At 38.9% G+C, this 23,532-nt stretch overlaps 2 protein-coding genes across 6 annotated transcripts in view; one reads left to right on the top strand and one right to left on the bottom strand.

Annotated features, from left to right (window-relative positions):
• Positions 1-2,583, top strand: part of LOC110047007 (cyclic nucleotide-gated channel alpha-3-like) — a 23,607-nt gene extending 21,024 nt beyond the window's left edge. For all 5 annotated transcript variants that reach the window (XM_089294532.1, XM_020752720.2, XM_020752719.2 and 2 more), the window contains one exon: positions 782-2,583. In XM_089294532.1, coding sequence (XP_089150658.1) covers positions 782-1,371 — 590 coding nt within the window. In that variant the 3' untranslated portion in view covers positions 1,372-2,583. The remainder of the gene's footprint in view (positions 1-781) is intronic.
• Positions 2,584-3,619: 1,036 nt separating this feature from the next.
• On the bottom strand, positions 3,620-21,917 carry LOC110046997 (regulatory factor X 4-like). The gene is made up of 16 exons (XM_089293377.1): positions 21,512-21,917; positions 17,953-18,010; positions 13,742-13,814; positions 12,785-12,908; positions 12,358-12,419; positions 9,493-9,576; positions 8,650-8,824; positions 8,353-8,430; positions 7,987-8,150; positions 7,465-7,565; positions 7,285-7,343; positions 6,910-7,054; positions 6,679-6,773; positions 6,122-6,239; positions 5,816-5,944; positions 3,620-5,521 (listed from the first exon to the last, which is right to left on the bottom strand). The coding sequence occupies exons 2-16, from the start codon at positions 17,966-17,968 to the stop codon at positions 4,701-4,703; spliced, it is 2,244 nt and encodes a 747-aa protein (XP_089149503.1). The 5' UTR covers positions 17,969-18,010; positions 21,512-21,917; the 3' UTR covers positions 3,620-4,700.
• Positions 21,918-23,532: the final 1,615 nt, after the last annotated feature.

The raw sequence follows: 23,532 nt of genomic DNA, 5'->3' as shown, positions 1-23,532 counted from the left end.
AAGGTACGATCAATCTTCGCCCGCTCAAAATCTTCTGTAGGTCCTCCAGTCCAAAATATGTCTTCAGGAGATTTGCTCTGACAAATTCCATACTCTCTCCTTAGAAATCCGTGTGGTGTCTCGGATTGGTTGCTGTTTTCGCGCGAAAATTCAAAACCAAACAATCAATCAACCAATCTGAGGGAATCACGTATCTTTGTACGTTACAAAGGACAACATTTCACCGGCATGCTTTGCGCGCCTAGTCGAACCATGTTATCAACGCATCTCTTGCATGACCTTATCATTTCCGAATACGCAAGCGGAGAGCTTTTAGAAGTCTTACTTCAAAAACGGACCAAACTAGCAGGAGAGTCGATATGCGGAGGCCTGACAAACAACAACGACCAGCTCAGTGCGCAATGCATACCGGTGAATCCCCTCCTTTGTATGCTACGGAGTTTTCTATCCAAGCTTAGAGTGGCGCTTAACGTTGATGTTCCTAACACCATATTCAGGGCAAAGCGTGAAAAGATCAAGGTGACATAAGTATGTAAATTAGTGAAAACATAATTGACGGTTTTTGCGCGTGTTATATGAATAACCTGGCGCGGATGGAATCCGGCTTGTACGATCAATGATGGTTAGCGTTCTTAGATAATCATCCTTTTGTAAAGGACGGTCAATCGAATTATTTTTTGCCACGTTGTTTTCGTTCATTTATTCCTATGTCACCTCGACATTTTCTCTCATCGAAACATTGCACTACTATAATTGACTTTATGATTTTTTTTTTTGGCAGGGGATTACGTCTGCAGGAAAGGCGAAGTGGGCAGAGAAATGTACATTGTAAACAGAGGCAAATTGGAGGTAGTGTCTGAGACCGGAACCAAAGTTTATGCCGTGTTAGAGGCCGGAAGTTACTTCGGCGAGATCAGCGTGTTGTGTATGAGCGCCGCCGGGAACCGTCGAACAGCTTCGGTTCGTTCCGTCGGCTACTCGGAATTATTCTGCTTGTCGAAACATGATCTCATGGAAGTACTCGACGAGTACCCTGAGATAAAAACTAAGATCGAGAGTATTGCTAAGCAGCGTTTAGAGAATGACAAGCGTCGAACAAGCGTGCTTCTGTCCAACAAACACGACAAAAACAGGACTAACGAGAATTGTTCCGACACGGAGCCGAGGGTGAAGAGCAGAGCTTTCGCCAAACTGGAGGAGAGGATTGTGGTCCTTGAGAGAGAGCGAGACAACATTTTGGAGGAAATGAAACGACAACGAGAAGAGTTTTCCAACAGACTAGCTGACCTTGAAACCTCCGTGGCGCAGCTATCAAGGGAACGTGTAAGACCTACCTCAAGATCGTTTGATTTTGTTTGGAAAAGAAGATAACTGCGAGTCCTGGGAGGTCCCCGGTCAGTTATAGCTGTCTTCTACGAGGTGTTTCCTTCCAACTCTGGCAATGAAACAATTTGTTTTCGCTTCACACAAGCATCAAAGTCAGTAACATAAATGACTCTATGAAGATGTTGCCGCGACCATTGTTCAGATACTACACGAAGTGCTCTCAACTGAAATAACTTCTGTTTTGCGGCCAGTTGTCAACTATTCGGGCGAGGTACTCCTATGCACATTACCAGAATTGGAAGTTGGGAAATTTCGCTTGTTGTATTATACCTAATCGTACCTCTTTGGTACGCTTCGGTGGCATGTCAGGCGACTTTGATCGAACCATGGTTCGTAATTAAAAATACCCATAGCGAGACCAAACGAGGCTGTCGAGTGCCGCCGAAGCGAACTAAAAACGGTACGATTAGATATGTATCGCAGGATATCAAGACAGCAGACACGGCTTCTGATTGGCTAATTGCGAATTTGGGTACGATAAGTTCCAGAAAATCAGATAGATAAAGCGAGACGAAAAATTACCTTGACGTATGGACTTTCGCTGGTTTTCAATTAAGCGCTTGCTTTCGAAGACTTTTTATTCCCTTGTGTGTTCGTTCGTATCATTATATAAGAGTGCGAGTAAATATTCAAGATGTCAGATATTAGTCCAGTCTTCACACCATGCTAAAAATCTTGCTTTCAAACAAAGTAAAAACATATTCCTTTTACGCCTACGCCTTTGCGTCTGAGAAAGTAATTATATGAATCTTTATAGACGTTCGCATTGCAGAAAAATAATCTAACGTGTGCAATCGATTTTGCAGGGATTACCCGGCTGTAAATTGATAGATTTTCTAGTGCTTTAGCAAGTTTAACCCCTCCCTGGTCAGGAGTTAATAAGGTGTAAATTTCACCAATAATAGTTTTAGGTCCCCATTTACGTGCGCCTGCGCGTTCATTGCTTTCGGATCTGACCACGAAAACAATAACGTGAAAACCCTCTGGAAATTAATTAAAATAACTTTTAAATACTTGAAATGATGGAAAATCTTTGCCTTCGAAAATAATTCAGAAAAAAAAGACAAGAATCTTATATAAACTGAAAAGCTGGAATTTTCAGTTGCCAGCAAAAATCATGTCAGATGCGAAAAAAATATCTTTGGTTAGTTTACACATATAATAGGCTTTAATAAAGATGTATTAATCTTATCTTTACATTCTGTTGAATTTGAATGCTGTTGTGTTTTAACAGATTGAGAAGCCAGGAAATACGCGCGCCTTAAAGTGCCACAACTCCAACCAAGGCCATCCGACAAAATTTTCCACAGGAGGAGGTTAACAATAGTTTTCCAACAAATTATCCATGTACTCAAGCTGTTCATTACAAAGGCAACAGATTTGTGGTCATTTTTAATTAGATAATCTGTTGGAAAACTACTGTTAACCTCCACCAGTTTTAATCGTTAATTTGTAGAACATTTTGTCGGCTGGCCTTTGTTAGTGTAATCGCACTGTAAGTGGTGTCAATCAAATATAATTAATCAAACAAAATGCACGAGCAACGGTCCATTCAACCAAAAATTCTGGAACTTTCAAAACAGGGCGAAATGGTATTAAAAAAATTCTTGGGAAAGTTTCCGGAAAAACCTAAAAAATTGTTAAATTCCCCAAATTCGAATCACTCAAAAGGAAAGCCCAAAAATTCCAAAGGAAATTCATAAGGAACGGAAATTTTCGGTTCAAAATGTTTGGTTGAAAAATTTGGGTGTAGCTTGAAGGTCGTCCACCATAAATCTGGGAAAATACTATTTCAATCCCTTACCGGGAGAAGCCCATGAATTCTGGGCATGAGGCTGTGTCTACAGAACTGTAGAATCAGTAATGTTTTGCTTTCTTGCTTTCTTCCAAACTCCGATTCATTACTACGGAAAATTATATCCATTTTTACTTGCAACGTTTTATAACTTTATTGGCATGGCAGTAAATTTTGAATCACCCTATCCGATATTAATGTACAGTATCTTACAAATATTGTAATATTTAACATTTGACTCCGTGCCGTACATTATACACACGATCTACATTACATGTAAGTCAGATGGACGCAAATTGAAAAAATATCACAAAGGATATTTTCAGCTGGTTTTTAGCCCGCGCTGTGTCTTGGTAGCTGTTATCGTTGTCACGTCAACCAATTAGTAAAAAGTGTTGCGTGATAAGCCTATTAGTGGCTGAGAGAAGAGACTGGCGGTTTGTAATCTTAATTTAAAAGCAACTTTAATTTAATCAAATTTGATTTAATTAATTCCCTGTGAAGTTATAGTTGAACCTCGCTATTTGGAACTCTCAGGGGAGACAAAAAATAGTTCGAAATAGCGGGAGTTCGAAATACCCAATAGTAAATGACTGAAGGGCAAATCCCAGGGAAGTTGTTTTTTTTCGAAATAACGATAAATTCGAAATAACCGAGTTCGAATCAGCGGGGTCCAACTGTATATAAATAGTGTGGTTCTCTAATTACAGTAACAATAAAGTAATTGAAGTGAAGCCGAAGCAAAACGGGAACGACAAAAGGCGCGGGAAAATAGTCACGTGACGTTGGTTTCAAAATCCCGGGCAACTTCTCTAAACTATTTTTTGCAAATTCTTGCAGGAAACTCTGAACAATTGTTAAAGCATGATAGCATATAATAAATACATAGTTTGACGCTAAATTCATTTCAAACCCACTTTTTAGCCAGCCGTGTTTCTTAAGCTCTAATAGTTTACGTTACTACTTAACATGCATTTAAACATAGACGCCAGTAGTTTCTGAAACCCCCAGTTTATCAATTTTACGTGTTCTTAATTTAATTTCACGAATGTCCTCAGCATATAATAATAACGAATAATAATTTTTGAATACTTATACTTCTTATTCTTACTCCAATATGGTAAATTAACGTTTCCCTCGAATGTAATTGTATTTCTTTCGTTTTTCTTTACATATATACTCCTGCAAAATTGCCAATATATTCATCCATAAGCTTTGCTGTCGTGTCATTTTTAACCCAATCGGGAGAATAATATTTAAACAGCAAAATTAAATTTGTAAATTGTGCGAAATTTACGTTTTAAGTCTGGAAAACCAATCTGACCTTCTTATAATTTTATCATGACATGAAATAACGCCCTACTTGACTTATTGTAATTTTATGTGATACGGGGAAGTACTGATTGAAACATAGGCTAAAAAAGGATTGACACTTCATGTTAAAATGAGACGTATCATGCAAATAATTAGTCTTTACCATACACCACAGTAAGCTTTTAATACTGTACAATAGAATTATCTAGTTACTTAAGATTGCAGGCGTATAGCTGTAGTCCGATCTCACAGGCCGAGTGGGAATCCCATGATGCATTGCAGCTTGCATGTCTACGAACTCTTCCAGCACATCCGGGTAATATCTCTCGTTGGTGCCACCACTGACCCCTGACAGCGGATACATGGTGTTTGACGTCATCGCGCCTGGAGGGAACATGTAACTGGAAGGATAACTTCGCTCCGTCAGAGGGTACTGGGAATAATGCTTCATGTGGTCCATTGGTGAGATCCCCCTGTACTCGTAGGACGCCATGCTGGTTGCAGGGTTCATCACCGTGTAGCTTGAGTCTGCCATGCTGGTTTTGGAGCGGACAGCGGTAAACCCAGTTGCATCTGTCGTGTAGCTGCTCGACATGTCAAAGTCACCCATGGTTATCCCGGCTTCGCTTGAGCCCGCCACAGCAAAGCTGCTACCATGATTCACTGAGGGCATCAAGCTACCCTGGCTCGCCGCGTAACCATACCGTGCCCCATAATCCCCTGGTGGTGGGTACAAAAAGTGCCCTTGTTCTGGTATCATGGGATATTTACTGATGTTGTTGTTATTGTTGTTGTTGTTGTTTGTCGGTGTCGTAGGCGTCATCGGTGTCATGGGATGTGGGGATATATCGTGAAATGAGGATCGCATAATGGCGGGCTGAGCGGGGCTTCTTTGAGGGGGCACATCTCTAGGGCTTCTCAGAGATCCTATGGAAGAAGAGCTTGAATGCCTTCGTGATGCGGGCTTTCTAGCAGTTATGGTCCGCGGTCTCAAAATGTCCACTTCCATACTTTCGCTCGCAGGTTCTGCAACAAAAAAAGAAAACATTTTAATTATTTTTAATATTGAAACGATTGTTACTATTTCTTTCTTTTTCAAATTTTATTTTTGAGGGCCATTAGGTTATCAGTTTTATTACTGTCAAATGTTACCCTCGTAAAACAAAGTCTTACTTACTTACTTACTTACTTACTTAACATTTGTTTGAGAAAACTTTTTCACATAACTGTCATAAGATCTCTCTCTTTTCAGTTGCAGGGAACTTTTTCACAGTTATTTTTGCCCTAAACAGTTAGAATTTAAAGAACGACTCTACCAACCTTGTACGACATTTGTCTCCTTGTTTACGCGGACAGAGGACTGGGTCGACAGTTCATCCATGTTGTTGTGGTTTTCAACAGTATACAGGATGTAATCTTCAAGGAGCATGTGCAGTAGGTGAAATGAGCCTGCGATGAATCAACAATGGAAAAAATCAAGACATTATCACTCTGTTGCGTATGGTAGAATTTAAGTAAAATGCCTATTAAATTGAATGTTTAATACAAGAAAAACACGAAAGGCTCAGGGAAGCCGTAGTAAAGTGACGAATTTCAGAACTGGACAAGAATTAAATTGAATCTTACCAAAACTATGAGCACTGTGTAACGTTAGTTCCCGCACAATTTTGATGCTGAAGAATGACCACTTTAGAAGGAAATCCTTTGAGCACTCCTTGTACGTTTTGCCTGTCTTCTCCACTTGCTAAAATGAGAGTGAAAAGTACGTTTAACACACCAGAAATTTATCAAGTGTTGTTTAACTAAATGTCATTAAGAATACTGTGTAATCTTTACTGCACGCTTAATGCACGCTTGATCTCTACGAGCATGTGCTTATGCAATGCCTATTTTCTCATTTGGCAGATTATTTTATAAGAGATTGTTTGACATTCTATACTAGTACGCGCTCTTTTGGAATGGTGGGAAATGGAGAGAGATTAAAGGAGATCTTTTTTATTTAGATTTAAATAATAGCACAAAAAATATATCACTTTGTTTAAGTGTCACTGATATTTAGCAGTGCTGTTCTAATTTGGGACACTATAAATCGAAAAACAAGCATTGTAAATAGAACTGAAAACCCGTCAAAAGTCCCAACTGGTTGGAATTTAAATGCTCGCTTTAGACTTTGATGTACTTGCCTTTAAAACACAGCGGTTGACCAGATTTGAGGCCCACTCGGCGTATTGATCAATGGTTGCCTGCTGATCGAGCAGCTGTGTAAACTCTTTATAGTCTGGAAACGAAACACAAGCCAGTCAAATTCTGCTGTCAATATGCTAAACCACTTTATTGAACCACGGACCAATCATCAAATTCACTCATGCAACGTACATGAAAACAGGACCAACTGGCTTAGCCTGTTCACTTACGCTCGTTTACTAGTTCGTAGTCCTCCTCCACCGACTGGCTGAAGGTCCACAAAGCCTGGCGGGCAATTCCTTCAAAATCAATTTGCTTCCAGTCGTTTAGCATTTGTGAAACAGGCTCTGCGCTGTGTAATACAGTTCTGGCGGCCTGATAACGAAAGAGAAATCATGGCATTTAGACTTGAATAGTGGAAAATGGACAAAATTTAATTTATTTATAGTATTTATACTGAACTGGGGATACTAGAATTAAAACCGCTGATCCTTGCAAAGGGATTTTAGACGTGAAGAGATCTATCTGGGATTCAAGATTTTTCATTCACTAAGAGTTGAAGTGGTGCTTTGAATGAAATAAGTTAAGTTTCTTCTCCATCATACCTGAGCGAGGTGTGTTAGAGAAGTTTGCCTTCGCAGTGAATGAGAGAAACTCTTGGCAACTGAAAAATAGAATGAAGTCTTCATTAATAATAAGTATTATGCTCATATAGATACACACAGATCTGTTTAGATGAAGAAACACATTTTTTACACTCTAATAATGTCATTCTCGGCTCTAACCTGCCAGTTTCTTCTTCTGTAATGGTTCCGGTAAATGAGATAAAGATTCCGTCAGCCACTCATCAAGTTGCTGTGCAAACTGACGAATTGCTTGAGTCAAACTGCAACGATACGAGTCAGAATTTTAATACATGTCAATTATTTTACTGCTACTTATTGACTCAAGTCAGTAAGATTTCTCGAATTTTGTTAAATGCATGTTTATTTCTCAAGTTGAATTCATGATGCACAAACTAATAGGTAAAAAGAACCTTGCACATTTGACCAAAAGAAACATCGCTCTATGGCGAGAAAACACATGAAATGCATTTTACCGCCTGATGAAAATGGCAACGGGTCGCAGTTAAAAAAGGCGCACGAATTCGAAAGATTGTAAAAAGCAGCTCCGATTGTGAAAAGGAACAAAAAAGTTAAGGTGTTATTCTATTTCTACAAGCAACTGTCTGTTATTCTCAAGATGGGGGTAAGACATTCCCTGTTTCCGGGTTGTCACCCGCACTCATTACTAGCGATATGTCATACCTTGCCGGTAGAGGCTGAAGGGTTCCAGGAATTAAAACTCCGCTGATTGCTTTGTACAGGATGACGTCACATTGACCAATCAGCTCCACAACCTCGCTAGAACCCAGGACTTCCAGCATATGGCTGGGCATTCCTTGCCAGAAGTGAACTAAGAAGTTCTGAACCTGAAAAATGTTAACAATAAAATTAAATCCGAGACGAATTTTTTACGTCGGACAATCAAGATGATAACTTTGGTTAAAAAAGCTCTTTTTAATTAAGGATAGCTTTTAGTAACGGCTAAATTTCCTATAATTAACGTTTCAGTGTTATTACACCACAGTGATGATAAGGGATACGTCATACAATGTAAGTGGAGTAACGTACCTCTCCAAAGTTTGCTCGTAAGATAGTGTCCAGTATCCTCTGGCAGTGGGCTCGATACATGATAAGAAATGTCTTCACCTGTGTGAAAAGTGAGTTTTTACAGTATTAGTGTTCAGCGCATCGTTAAACCTCATTTACCATTCAGTGGTCAAAAAAAGATTACTATTGACTAGTACTAAAAGAAGATTTGCATTGGCTTGAGTACAAGGAGTCCTTGAGTTCTTATAATTTCTAGGCGTATTCAAATCTTACAAGGGTCCATCGTTGTTTATTTCTGTCGCAACAAGCCTCTCTCACCTTTTCGTTTGGCACATCCTCAGGTAAGTTCAGTTTGCTGGGCTTAGGGAAGTCAGGCAATAGCGTTCCTCCAGGTGCCGCTGTGACACATGAATTGGTCCCGTGACTGGTCTTATGAAGAGAGTGGCCTTGTGTCCTCTCGTCTGCATCGGTCTTACTGTACGATTGGCTGAAACTAGCATAACACACATTATTAATTTTAAGTTTGCGAGCGAAAGCCATGATTTGTTACCATTTAACTGAAAGCTATTGAGCTGCACCTTCATGTGCTGTACAAGGAAGGTGGTTCTAACTTTTGAGTCTGTGGATGAAACCCTAGTGTGTGACCATTCAAATGAAAGTTATTGAGCAGTACTTTCATGTGGTACCGTTTATTATGCTGTACAAAGTGGTTCTAACTTCTAAGTCTGTGGATGAAACCCTAGTGTGTGCGGACCATTCAAATGAAAACTATTGAGCATTACCTTCATGGGGACCTTTCATGTGGTACTGTTTAAATTAATAAACTGTTCAAGGTGGCTCTAACTTTTAAGTCTGTGGATGAAACCCTAATGTCTGATCATTCAAATGAAAGCCATTGAGCAGTACTTTCATGTGGTACTATTTATTAAACTGCATAAGGTGTTGCTAACTTGTAAAGCTGTGAATGAAACTCTAGTGTGTGAAGACTGCTATCGAAAGTGATTACGTACATTTAGTCATTTTATTTTAACAGTACCTTTAGAGCTCTATGTTGTTTATAGCTGTTTATGTCGCGATGTTTATTATGATGAACTACTTTCTTGGTGCTAGATCCCTTTTGTCATAATTATCTTAGCTTACGCGTGCAAGAAGACAGCTTACCCAGTGTTGCTTTGCCTCGCTGCATTACAGACGGTGTCATGATAAGGTGAAGTTGATTTTATTGTGATCCCATAGTAGTGATACCTGGGATTAAATGAACAAGTTTGTGTTAAAGGAACATTCATTATTAATAAACATGATATAGCTGAATTGCTTTTATAAGAGGATCTGGACATGGCGATTTTCATTTGAATGTCGAAAGTAATTGGTTTTTCACTTACTACGCTTCGTGATTGGCTTCAAAATCTCGCGCCAAGTTTTCATCCAATCAGAAATAAAACCAAAAAAAACATCGTGACTTTTTCGCACACGTTTTCCCGCGCTTTGCCCCAGCTATATGTTATTACTTCGAGTCTTGATTGGCTCGCTGGATTGTCTATGTCCTTTGTGATTGGCGAGAGTGATTACTTTGGTTTTGGTTTAAAGACACTCAATTGAAGACCCATCTAGGTCCGACTAATTACCGATTAAATGCAACTTTTACTACTCAAAACTGGGGGGCAGCGTTTAACTGACATTTGACAGATTATTATCAATAACAACTGAGAAAAACAACCTGCAATTTTTATTTAAGACTTCATGTTTTCAACTTTAGAAAAACGATGAAAACACAAAAAAAAGGCCTTTTGGAGTCTGAAACGACATTATTGCGAGACTAGAGACGGTTATTTCCGGTACCCCTCTAGTATTAATTAACGTTTTTCTATTACGCTCAAACGTGTCTCCTCATTTCAAGAGATAAATCTTCTTGGGAGCATTTTATTAGAGAAGCATGGGAAACTGACTTTTTGAAATTGTTAAAAGATATAGATAAGAAGAGCCAGACTTGTGAGCGGGGTTCAAGTACGTACTTCTTACAACGGTTCATATTTGGAAAAAGAAAATTACATTGGAATCCCGATTTCTCGAACCCTCAGTTTTTCGAACCTCCCTAAAACTCGAACCAAAAGTCGTTTCCCTCTCCTCAGTCAAACACTGTAATTTTACGGGGGCGGGTCTAGAGGGAGGGTGAAGGGGGTGCGCACCCTCCTCCCCCCTGAGATAAAGCCTTCTTCCTCGTATTCGCTTTTAAAATTTATTACCTCACCGGTCAGTCACCACCATTTTCCTTGGTGGTGCACTCCTCCTAAGAAAAATCCTGGATCCGCCCCTGTTTTAATTTTCCCCCGATTTCTCGAGCTATCCTATTTTTCGAACCAATTTTCGTTTCCCATGGAGGTTACTGTATGACTAGCTTTTCCTGACAACTGAGCTACTTTTTCGTATTCTGAGCGGCTTCTTATGTTTCCAGAAACGTTCCCCCAGTTAACTTGAAACTGAAATAAATTACGAGTACATAAGTTCTACAGTTAACTTCGTACAAATTGTGCAGTTATGCAGTACACGAAAGATCGAAAAAACCAATAATTTGATTTCCTGAGCTCTTTTTAGTTCCGATTCCTTTTTTCCAATCCGCCCTCGCGCCAGCTGCTCCAATCCGCCAACTCGCAGCTGGCAAACGGATCTTATTTTCAAACTTCCCAAACTGGTTTTTACATCAGTTCTGAACCCGTATCATTTTCGTCCAGAATGTTGTTATTTCCGTTGTATTCATATTCATGTTTTTTAGAATTGTTTGCTCAATTGATATTTTCAATGCCTTGTTATGCTTTTACGCACATACCAGCAGCATTTAATTTCGTTGCCACATAATATTTATAGTGGCATCTTGTTTTGTTGCTGAGCCTAAATCATTAAGTTTGAAAAATTCTTTTATTTAGCACATAACGTGGGCCGCCTTTTGTTCAAAGTGCCAAGTTCCTTCCTGCTACCACGGTAACCCTGCTCACATCTACTTGAACTTGGAGAAATTGTTGCACTCTACTCTTGAAAACAAAAGGTATACTGTGGACCATTTGGCCTTCTCAGATCGCGTGTTTCATGCTTTCGTTTTCAGCTAGTGCGGTTTCTTTGTTTTTGTCAGTGTTTCAAAATCCATTAGCATTTCTCAAAGCAATATTCTATCCTGAAAGAAATACCGTGATTGATCTCGCTAAGACTGAGATGAAACTATGCAAATGCAGTTGAAGAAACTCTCACAATCCTTGACTTCGGCTTTCAGCGAAAGACTCTTTGTTCAGTACAAACAAATTATATTGTTAGCATTGATTTTTTGCCTCATCAAGCGCTTAACTTTTTTGCCGCAATTTTTTCTCGAAGTTGATTTTCAAACTTTAACAAAAGAATATCGATATAGGTGTTGGTCACTGGAATGCTAAGGACACATTAATTCAGGCGAAAACAATGATTTGATCAAGTTAACGAGTACCATTGTGTAACCACGTGTTTGTTGAAGGAGTGCCGGGCACCAAAAAATTATAACTTCAAGTTCCCCAAAAAGTTCAACAGGACCAGATGGTCAACAAACAAGACTGATTTCGTTAAAACTAGCTTACTTACTGTTATGGTTGTTAGATTTATATATTAATTGATATTTCAAGCTAAGAACACAACAGAAATTTGTTGTTTTACGATAGCATAGAATATGTTCTCGAATCATACATCATTTCTAGAATGTGCTCATACTGAATGTTCACATATCAACAGCATAGTAATAGAGGGTAAAGGAGCAAGCAAAGATGCCAAGATTTATGTTGGAAGGTCCACGACCGTGCACAATCTTTTGTTTTGCGTTCATACACTATCGTGAGTAACGTAGTCAAAACATTTCTATTGATTAGTTCCTCGGTCAGTAGTAAACAACTATTGTGTTTTGTGCACACGGTCAAGGTCAAAAAAGAGAACAAAAACATACAACAAAGAACTTTGCCGAGTTTTATAACCATTCCCCTCTATTAACTATGTCACCAGTAAAGGAATACTTACTTTGACTGCCCACGAGTTCCCAGCCTTCTGGTTTTCAAATTCGGAAAGGTATGACGAATTATCTGAAGAAATTAAAACTGATTTCAGTGGATTTTCATTCCTCATGAGTTAAGGCTATTTTTCTTTGATAAGTTTGACCAAGCGATATTTGGCGGGATGGAAACATCAAACATATTTCAATACATTTTTTGTTTCAAAACATGTTGTTTTCAATTTAACTAATTCAGTGTTTTGTTTCAAACGTCGTGGGAGTGCTTAGCAATTGCTGGGTAGTTCAATGAATGCATATAGAGATAAATATCCTAACATATCGTCTTCAGTTTATGTCGAAGGACTGGCCGGTATCGGAAGATATTCCATGCAATAAATTCAGATGTTAGAGCAATTGGATTTTGAGGGTTTTTAATTTCAAGAATATTCCACTTACCTTGCCAAAACTGGCAGCATTCACTGGAGCGAGATTGTTCTTTTCACAGAAGTCCAAGTAATGGGAATATAAAGCGCTCCGGGGCAAACTAACACCCTCAGAGACTTCGTAATTTTCATTTAACCTGCAGATGAAAACAACCGTGAGTATAGGTCATATCAAGTCTATGGGAACATAAAACAAAAAAGCAGAAACATTCATCATTTTGGTCAATTTTACCAGCACCCTACTGCCACTCAGACCATAAATAGATACTTAAAAACCGACTGAAATTTGCCTTAGCTAACTTTAGAAAATACAAATACAAATAAGTGTAAATTCTTTTTTTTAATTACGATAGATGAAGTACTTTTAAGAAAAAAGAAATACCGCAGTGGAAAAGACGGATTTAAATCATTTGTTTGCCAACATCATTTGTTTGTCAACATAACACAGAAAAAGATTTATTTGATTCTTTTATTCAAGTGTCCAAACATAGCTTCTGTTTAAAACGTTTATCAGTGCATGGAAGAGATGGTTTTCTTCAGTGGTTTCTAGTACTGCACACTTTTCATTCAACAGACGAATTTTTTTGTTTAAAATATCTCATGAGAATTACTTGAGAGTCTCATGGACTTTCGATAATGTATTGCTTTGGTAGTGATATTCAACCGGCCGAAGTTGACATAGCACAGACACGGCAGGTTACCGTCGAGTGAAATATGAATTTTATTAACCTGTTACTGGTACTCCGGTTTTTTGTTATCAGTTACGATCTACCTTAGTGGTCGCCCAATATCAGCTAATTAACTTTTTTATACTGGAAGAAATTTTCTTTGAGAGTCACGGCAAATTAAAGTGGATTGGCGCCTTACGACAGTACCCCTTCAAAACGGGCACCAGTTAACATGTGTCCACGTTTTGGAGGCTTATTACAGTAGTTCTTGTCAACTAAGGTGATAGACGTCATATACATACCACTGAATCGTCAACGGAGACTGCAGCTTGCTGTGCGACACATAATGGCTGTTGGCGTAAATTGCGTGTTGACCTGAGAAGAGAATGTCGAGAATGGCTCGAGTGGAACGAAGACCATTTTTCTGTAAATTTATCAGACATAAGAACTTGCAGGTGCCATGGGCGACAAATTTCTTTTCTATTTCAAAGATTTGATTTGAATGACAGAGCCGAATTCGAACTTCTACTTTCAGCAACCCTTGGCACGACTTTTATTCCATTAATTTAAAACTAATTTTCAGTCAAGAGGAGATCTTGTTGTTGCAATTTTGAAAGAATGGCAACGATTTCTCTGCTCCGCGCTTATGATCCGCTAGTTTTGTGTTTTCTTCTTTTTTCAGGTACCTTACATTTATTTCCCGTTAAGCCTTGTTTTGTCGGTTTCTATTTATAACCAGTCAACATGTTAAGTCTCTTTGAAAAGAAAAAGGAAAGAAAGTTTTTGCACCAACACAAGCCACGCAATACATGTGAGTTACAGCACGGCAAACCCGTTCATGCGAAGAGACGCTACTCTTGCTTGCTTGACTTTTATTCTTCAAAGCGCTTCCTTTTGCAACTACTTCTACTACTTCTACTGCTTTCGATCTACTAATAATACAAGCTAAATGATTTCCAGCTAAATACCCAAATTGTGTACATTTTTGGGTTCACTGACCGTGGGAACTAAAAAAGGCCTCGCTGCTTAACTTATAGATAAAAACCAGAAACATAATTAACTTAAAGAAGAATTGTCAAAAACTAAAAACGCCTTGATATACATTGGTTGACCTTGACTGTTGGACAGCCGTGGATGATCACGAGACAAACACAAGACAATAAGAATCTAACAGGTAGGTAATGAAAAAGTTTAACATTTCAGCACGTGATAAGGGACAAAAGAATCACGCCTGAAATTTCAAAAATGCCCACACACTGATATATCGTCATGATCGTAGAAAAACGAAAGGTGTTTATTACTGCAGGTTTCCAACCTCCATTCTGCCTTTCCGTCAACCAGTCCTCTTTACACAACCCCGGGTTGCTTTTTACCCCGGGTTGAATCACCGCGGCGGGTAACCCTTTTGCAGTCAAATGTTTATAAGCGTTTACATAAAAACAGTGGACAAGCCGGTCAGCCCCCTTTGCCGGATAACCCTTGTCGAAACTCAGGTTGGCCCGGCGAGAAGGGTTGAAATTTCTTCAATTCTTACATGTAAGCAGTGGGCCAAAAGCTAAGCCGTGTTGGTACTTTCAGTCAAATAACCATGTTGTTTCGTTTTTTATTTTTATTTTTTTGGTTTGTACATCAGGACCTCCCACCATTCCGTTATACTTTCTAGGTTTTTCGTTTGTAATCTTTCTAGCCCATGCTTTCAGTTTTTGATCGATCGGTAGAAAGGCTGGCCTGGATCAGGCTCGAGTTGGTGTAAGGTGTTTATTTTTTTTTCTGCGGTGATTCAACCCGGGGTAAAAAGCAACCCGGTGTCGTGTAAAGAGGGTAAGGTGACTTTCCACTGTAGCGTTATTTTTGGCACGTCTACGGCGTAAATTTCAATGGCTTTTCGCACGTAAAATAAAATAGAGCAGTTCTAATGGACCGCCTGCGTCTGCGGAAAAAAGTTGAAAGTGGTTCATTTTCTACTCCATATGTTTTATTTATTTTGCGCAAGAAAATCGGGCGTGAAATAATGGAACAATGGAAATCCACCCTTAGGTTTCAAAGCAATCAAACTGACAGATCTCAGCAAGGCTGCAGATAACGGCAAACAAAGCGAAATTCGACAAAATTGAATTTTTTTTCTAAGTTGTTGCGTGCAGGGTTTCTTGTATGTATAAGATGGATATTAATCATTTCCTGTGTTATGAGAGAGCAGAACAGGTAGCGGTGCAAGCGAACTGTCATTTTCATAGATCATTCGAACAGGTGACCAATCAGAAAACACGTTTCGCGTGAAAGGAAGCCATCACACTGCGGACTGTGAGTAAATTTCAAATCTGTTTGGTCAGCTCAGAGAGACTAGCTAGCTTATAGCTTGGCGAAAATATGGTGCGATTGTTAAAACACAACATGCACACGCACTCATTCTTAGCACTATAATCTCCTGGTCCGAAATTCGTGTGCTAACATCTCAGTCATAAATTTTCGGTTATTTCTCAGCTTTCAGTTAAAATTTCAGAACATGTTTCTGCCGATCAGCAAATTTTGCATATCTCAGATGTCAGCAATCATTTTAAAAAACGCGTCATTTTTCAGCATAAAGTTCAAATTTTGACTTATTCTCAATCAAATTTTGAATAACTCTCAATTCAGATATCTGAATCAATATTTCAAAGACTAGAAAAGTTCTTTTCGCTGCAACAAATCGATGTCTAATTTATGATCTGTTTTATGGCCTAGCTCAAAAGTTGTTTGTTAAACATAAAATATTCTAATAATGGATGTTAATTGTCATTGACACACTTCTAAACAAACAAGAGAAGGGAGCTATCTATAACAGAAGTTCTGTTTCCACGGTCTGACTGGCGTGGTTTTATTTTTTTCGTTGTCCTTTAGCAAAAAAACTAGAAGTTTCTGTCAACTGAGATAGCAGATTGTACATGCTGCATAACAATGTTTTTTATCTGAATTATGACGCGATCTTTCCGCCTCATTAAGGTAAAATTAAGCCGGCGTAAATGGACTTCAAATAGTTCACATGAAGGTGTTAACGTCCGTAATTCACGCCCAACGGAGCAATACAGTTGACTCATTTATTTTGAAGAGAAAGAGGTCGGAGCACCTCAAACGTTTTAATAAAAACTCTAAAATGAAAAGGAAAATTAAGCGTTTAATCTTTTAAAACAACATATTTGATGAAAAGTTATGAATTGTTCAGCCACTCGAAATACAGCAAATAATTTGTCATGTGAAATATGGATACATTGACATGCATACGATTCTCATTAATGCAACCTTTTGTGAAGCCTGTTACATGTTGCATCTCTAAATTCAGGGCCAACCCTTCAAATGAATTACTTTTCAATTTCAAATCCACTTTGTATCCATTTGCGCCATATGCTGGCATAAATGAACTTTAAGAAGGTTTACATGAATTACATTTGCAGTGACCGTGATTTGCTTCAGCAAAGAAGAGTTTGAGGCCACATGCCTGTTTCTCAAAATAACAAAGGCGACTTAAAGCAATTTTATAATAACTATTGTCCTAATGGTCTCGCCTCGCTGACCGCCAATCAGATTTCGAACACTAATTGATGGCACGCGCTACTCTTTACAAAAGAGTTCGAAATTTACATTTTAGCCAAAGAGCGTCTTAAGTCACAGCAAGTCTAGTTTCCTTGATCTTTTGGTTGTGTTTGAATAGTTTCTGGTGGTAAATTTAACATGATGCGCTTGCTATTAAAGGTAGAAAATTTCGCCCTTAATTTCACGATTTGTTTCCCGTGTCTTTACTGATTTACTTTCTGCGGTTGAGAAACTCAAAGTTAATAAAGTCTGCCACAATCACTGAAATAGAGACAGCGACTTGGACTTTGATTAATTCAGACTCGCCTCTGTCTGGTTTGTAACGAGTCGCCCTGTTGTATCGAAAATAAAATTAACACTGATGAGCATCAAAGTTGTTTAACAACTTCAAAAAAATATGGACTTTAATTTCAAAGCAATTTCGCATTTGCTGTCAAATTGCTTCATTCAGACTTTTTCCCCGCCGGATATGCAGTTAACGTTTATTTGCACTTTCGAGTGCGTATTTAAGCGAGTGTCCTCGAACAAAAACGGCCAGTCTATATGATTTGCGAATTTTTAAATCTGCCAAGAAATCATAACCGGTCAATGCAGGAGAAGACCAGAATCACTTAATCAAATGAGAGGAATACCAAATGATTAATTCATTTAGGAATAACAGCGAAAACATTCAGTGGTCGCGTGATTGGGTATGTACAAGACTTTGCCGAGCGTCTGGTCAGGGAAAGTTTCCCTTGTGATCTAGAGTCATAGAAACCGTGCGAAAACGCGCATCTTAATCAGCTGTAATACTAATGTGGGTAAATCTGCGTGCCTAAGGCTCTGCCATGCTAACAGAATTAGGTTTTGCATCTTGGAGATAATTAGAGTTTGCACACAGAAAGTGATAATTACATAGCTACGTGAAGGTGGAAAAAGGACAAATAATCCAAACTATTTCACATACCTGACCCACGAGGCATTGTAACTGCAGTGATTTCACTTCCAGATCCCTCTTCCAACGTCTGCAAGAAAAATCAGTTTTAACAAGAGCTGTAGTTCTGTGCTGCGAAACTGCAAGCGTTGCACTGAACCGTTGCAGCGAGGAGCACTGTTTTTGAACGCGGGTTTTGTTTATACGCAGTTGTTGTTACCAGAGTTTTGTAATTCGTGTTAACGGCCCGTGCCCTGGGTTCAGTGATCAAGCCATATAGAGCAGATCACAGCTATCTTCAACTCCCAATGCGACACGGTGAGAAGAAAACTACGATCGTGTCTTAGTTACGAGCTCCCGAGACAATAGCTCACATTGTTCTGTGCCTAGCGTGGTTTGCTTTAGGCGCGTGTGTCAGGACCTATTGTCAATTGTAGTTCACTTAATTGCTCTGTGGCTGCTAGATATACAACTATAGATAGCGGCACGCGTGAACAATTAATTCGGACAGTCGCCACGTGCCTTGACGAGCATTGTTATAAACTAGAAGACATGATCCACCTCGGCAAGTGGAACCATATCTGCGACTTTGGCAGGGCTGTAACTCGCGAAAAACAATATTCTGCGCTTAGCGAAGGCGTCAGCTTTGCGCCATTTATATTGTTTCTTTTATGAGCGGGTTATGTTACCCTTAACTTAATTTCCGTTTAATGACCGTTGAGTTTTTTAACTTTGCATTCAACAGCTGGTTAAGCGAATCTCTTTGTCTTGCTTTGTATGGAGTAAAAGAGTCGGACACAGGTGTTTGCCATTAGGTAAACGTCTCATCGTCTCCGTTAAACACGCTTGCTGTAGTATCAAAAACGCGCGTGCTAACAAAACCGGATAACGTGCGCGCTTAGCGAAGTGCTAACTCCCACAAGAGACACGAAGGCGCACCTTTTGGTAGCAATCCACAATAAGCTTACTTTACAAAAAAAAAAATGAGAGATGAGATGTAAAGATGACAGAAATGTGGCTTCATGTTTGGGGAACAAGAATGAAATTATTGCCTAGTATGAGTAACATTGACTGTACCGAGGGAGATTGGAACCGAAAATGTAAGGTGTCATTGTTGGCCCCTTGTCGGCTTGTTTACAAGCAGAAGAAGAGTTTCTTTGTTAGCTACAGGAGTTAACATGGCAAAAAACAAGAACGAAAAGAAACGGTTAACGTTCGTAACGCCGCTGGAAGCCAAACAAGTTCGTTACATTCTGTGGTCACAATTTGCAGAGGAGAAAGATCGTTGGTGTGGAAAAACAAACCGTCGTTTGGTCTTGGTTTGAAAATTTCCACCAATCACCAGCACACACCGCCTACGTTCAACCCACTATGCCATTCTATTTGCATATCAATGTCGAGAATGAGATAATTTGTTTCATTTCTATGCCACCTAGCTTGTATTACCTATTGTACACTGGTGAAGAGTCAAGACATGTAGCTAGGCGATGGCTTACGAATCAGCTGGAACGCACGTGTTGATCTACCAATGATCACGAAGGAAACAGAAGAACCTTTGATCGCTCAAGGTATAGAACGTTCGATCTCACACTCGGTGAAACTTTCCAAATTAGGCGGAGGAGACGATTTCATCTTAGGACAAGATGAAGCTTCGAGGTAGAGCTTTCCGTAAAGCGGAATTTACAGCAATAAAACCGAATCTTTGATCACGGAGGCAATAGAATTGTTGATCTAAAGTAAAAAAGAATTATCTACCGCAAAAGCAAATATATCAATAGACCCGTTTAGCACACATTTTTCCTTTGTACTCAGCCATAATCAGGAGAAGACGTGTGAAAAATCATTTACTAACACGTTACCTTCATGCTGTTGTTGGCAATAAATACCCCCTTGAAAGAGACTTCAAAGCAAAGATTCAGCCTGTCCAGGCAATTTTACGGGGCAAAATCACGTTTTTCTGCGTGCCTTAGTTTAGTGCATCTGCTGTTTCATAGCTTTTACCAAATTACCCACGCAGGAAATGAAATAATGTTTGCAGGTTTTGCTGATCCATAGCGCATTGAAGTAAAAACCGGTGGGAACTTTTTATGACTCTGGAGTACAAATATCAATCAAACCAGTATTTACTTTGCAGAGATCATAAAAGATTTCTTTGTTAATGCTCGCCAACTTATAACATTTTGGCGCCCAAGAGTAGACATGTATAAAAACTTCCTTAACCAAGGTCTCCCAAGAATTGGCATTCGTCAAAACTTCCTTTAGAAAGGAATGAAGTGGCGTTTTGGAAGAAAAATTATTTGAAAGTATAGCAATAAAAAAAAAAAATACCCAGTGTCATGCCTGCTTGCGTCCTATGTTAAACCGCTAAAATCCGGGCAAATACGGGCAAATAATTATAAAATGAAATATTGGGGAGACAGCTATTAAGATAAAATAAAGCCGCTAAACAGGGGGGCATTTTCAATGCTGACTTTCCAGGGTACATTTGAAAAAAAAACTGCCTGAAATTAAATCAAATCTTAATTTGTTCGCCGATGAATTGTCGTTTAAATTCATATTACCCAATTGTGTATCGTCTTCAGTTTAAAACACATATTACCGACTCACCGAGTTAAGTCCAATCTTTTAGACTGACTCAATTCAGTTCCGGAGAAATAGCAAACACATGCATAACAGAAGTTTGACTGAATTCCAATTTTTTTAATTCGAGAATAAAGTGCGTTTGCGATATATAGCTTGGTAGAGTACAGGCGTTTAGTCTCGAGCAAAAAAACTGAAAAAAAGTCGCACAGCACAAAAAGTAATGATAGAAAAGCCAATATGTTTCTTCCATAAGCCTTGAGAGTTCTGAAACTTTGGAACGTTTGCTGAGAATGGCAGTTTGCTCATTTCAAGGCGACATCTTTTAGCTCGCGTAGCTGTGGCGTATAACGCTTGTCATGCGATTTTCGAATTTAGGAAAAAGTGAAAAATGAAATCGATAATATTAATTTTAACATAATCACTTACGTGCTGCGCTAGAAAAACATACAAGGTTGAAAGATCAGTCGATGACAAAATCCTTCCACGGCTAATTTCGTATGGTTGCATTTTCAGGTCTAAATCAGCCTCGACATTTAAGGGGGCATGTGATTTTTCTTAATTGTGGCCTTGAAGTCAGCGCTGCAAAATGTTCTTGCTAGATCGAAGACTTAAGACAAGTTTAAAACTGTGCATATAGACTTGTGAAATGTTTTACTCTAAGAGCGGAAAAACTCGGAACTGTTGATCAATGTCTTGCACGATGAACGAATGAAGAATTAAACTTGTTCGTCGTAGCTAAAATAATACCCACGCACTGGGGAGTTGTCTTGCACAATGGTGCTGTGATCTGTAAAATATACCCGTAGCCGAGCAAAAGACTGAACTCTTTGAGATAGAACCCTAAAACAAGGATCGTTCACTGGCAAAATTCTATGGAAGCCAACAGAAGTATGCCTTCTTTGATATTTCTATGCAACCGAATGTACATGTGGTGGTGAGGGTGTATGGAGCGGTCTCCCTAAGTTACACATCTTTCGGTGCTCAGTGACTGATGGTCAGTGTTTCTTACCTGAAAAAGTGAGAGTATTCTGCAGCCAGATAAAATACTACCCGTCCAAATCCTGAAGCAAACTCCGGGTCAGTTCAGCGACCAAAGATCTCCAAGTCACTGCTTCGAAAACTTGACTTGTTGTTTTGGTTTCTGTATTTGTGTTCCTCTTTTGTAATTCAAGTTAAACAATGCGATGTGAATCCTTCATTCTAAATTTACAAGTTTGATTGACACTTAGAGTTTTACTGACGAGAAAAACGCATATTGGAAGTTCTCCACCTTTGTGGCCGTCCGCGGAATACAATAGATTGCTAATTCTGCTTACAAAACTACATGCCTCTCTTAAACTTTAAATATCCATGGAAATTTCCAGAGACCTTGAACTCTTTAAATTTAACTCATTGCGGGCGTTTGCAGTTTATATTGAGCCAAGCGAGCCCAGCGAAATTGGCATTGGAAAAGCTGTGCAAGTTTTGCTTTAAACGATTTGTAACAAATATCACAAAGTGTAAACGCGACCAGTCAATTAAATGCTAGCTTGGCTACAAACTGAATGAGGAGTTTTAACGCGTTTATGAATTTTAAATTTGGGATGTAAGCTTCTTACTTTATCCAATGCGCTTTCGCGGCTCAGTGTTGCGTCGTGATTTTGTGTTGAGAAATTGATTCAGGGAAAATATAAACGCGTTATTTCCTTAGCGCAAATCACGCCGTTTCCCCTGCTAAAGCTAATTTTCACGTGTTCGCTGAGTGTATTTCTCCCTGGGGCAAGTTAATGCATTCTGTGACCATGTGCCGGTTAGATAAAGGTTTTACTCAAGACAATTGATCTTCCAGTCCAAAGGAAAATAAAAGCTTTATTTCTACGTATATATACACAGAGTTTTAACAATTGGATCAGGAGTTAAACCCGGTTACCGTGTTTCAAACGGACAAAAACTGTTTCGCAGGCAATTATATTGTGCCGTCTTCAACTCGTTTGTTCAAATTTTCGGTCAGATCGTGGCGGATAAGTAATGCACTCGAAGCACTCTCCACGCATCGTTTCTTAGAAGACGTTGTTTCTTAGCAGGCTACCATGGATTCCAAAATACCCCTCACAAAAATCTTATTCACCTATTCAGTGGCATACAGAAACGTGAAGAATAAGTCAAAGAATATCAGCGATTTGAAATGAAAATATAACCCGAGAATGTTTAAAAAAGAAGAGCGAGGTAGAAACCGACGGACATGTCAGTTCCAAGCTAGAGTAGTATATATTATGCTGCATATTATCAGTCTTTTTGTAGACAAAATTCAATTGATCCTAGTCCAAGCGAAAGATTAAAAGTTACCAGAGCGAGTCTTCGGGATTCTTCTTTATCCAACTTTGTCGACATTTTCTTCGCACCCACAAGTCAAGAATTCAGTTCCCTTGAGATATAATATATACTGTATATATATTTCTTGATAAATAATGTATCTTTGGTGGTTTGATTTTGGTTGTCTCTTAGTTAAACACGTGTAGAGTCGATAAGACTATTGTGAATTAAATTCCCGCAAATCTTCTCGAAACCTTTTGTTCAAGGAAGCGAGACATTTTTAATTTTCTTCTTGTTCTTTTTACCTACAAGGTTTTTCTGACCTTGATTATAGCTTTCATGGTGATTAAATTAGTTAAAAACAGACTTGGAAGTCGGCTAAAACGTTGCTAATTTTTGCCCTTTGTGCCGACGAAATCTACTTTGCCGAGTTCTAAACAATGAGTTAAACAATGCTGAATATACGCAAATGTGAGTATGAACTCATTTGGTTTAATACGGCAGGTCGTCGGGTAATTAGAAACATTTTCGCGTTAATCGCATTCTCGTCTACCTGACGTTGGGTTCGGAAAGTTTGCCGCCACTGCCAACAATCGGTAATGTTTACAAAGATCTCTTATTGCTTACCATAAAAGTCACCATTTTTGTCAACAAACCGTCGCTCCTCGTAATTAAAACATTGTTACATCATTCAAAATGTTTTGTCACTTGGGGAGAGTTGAATTGATTGTGTGTGTT

This window comes from Orbicella faveolata, unplaced genomic scaffold, assembly GCF_042242905.1.
Source record: "Orbicella faveolata isolate gen_17 unplaced genomic scaffold, um_ofav_v1 contig_25, whole genome shotgun sequence".
Classification (NCBI taxonomy): domain Eukaryota; kingdom Metazoa; phylum Cnidaria; class Anthozoa; order Scleractinia; family Merulinidae; genus Orbicella; species Orbicella faveolata.
The sequence above is the reverse complement of the archived record's forward strand: the minus strand, read 5'-3'. Positions and strand labels throughout refer to the sequence as shown.

Excerpts from the sequence above, each read along its gene's own strand:
- LOC110046997 (XM_089293377.1), bottom strand. Across the intron at positions 12,420-12,784 it reads ATGCTGCCAGTTTTGGCAAG|ATAATTCGTCATACCTTTCC; the intron begins GTAAGTGGAATA and ends TAATTTCTTCAG. Across the intron at positions 8,825-9,492 it reads GCGAGGCAAAGCAACACTGG|TTTCAGCCAATCGTACAGTA; the intron begins GTAAGCTGTCTT and ends GTGTTATGCTAG.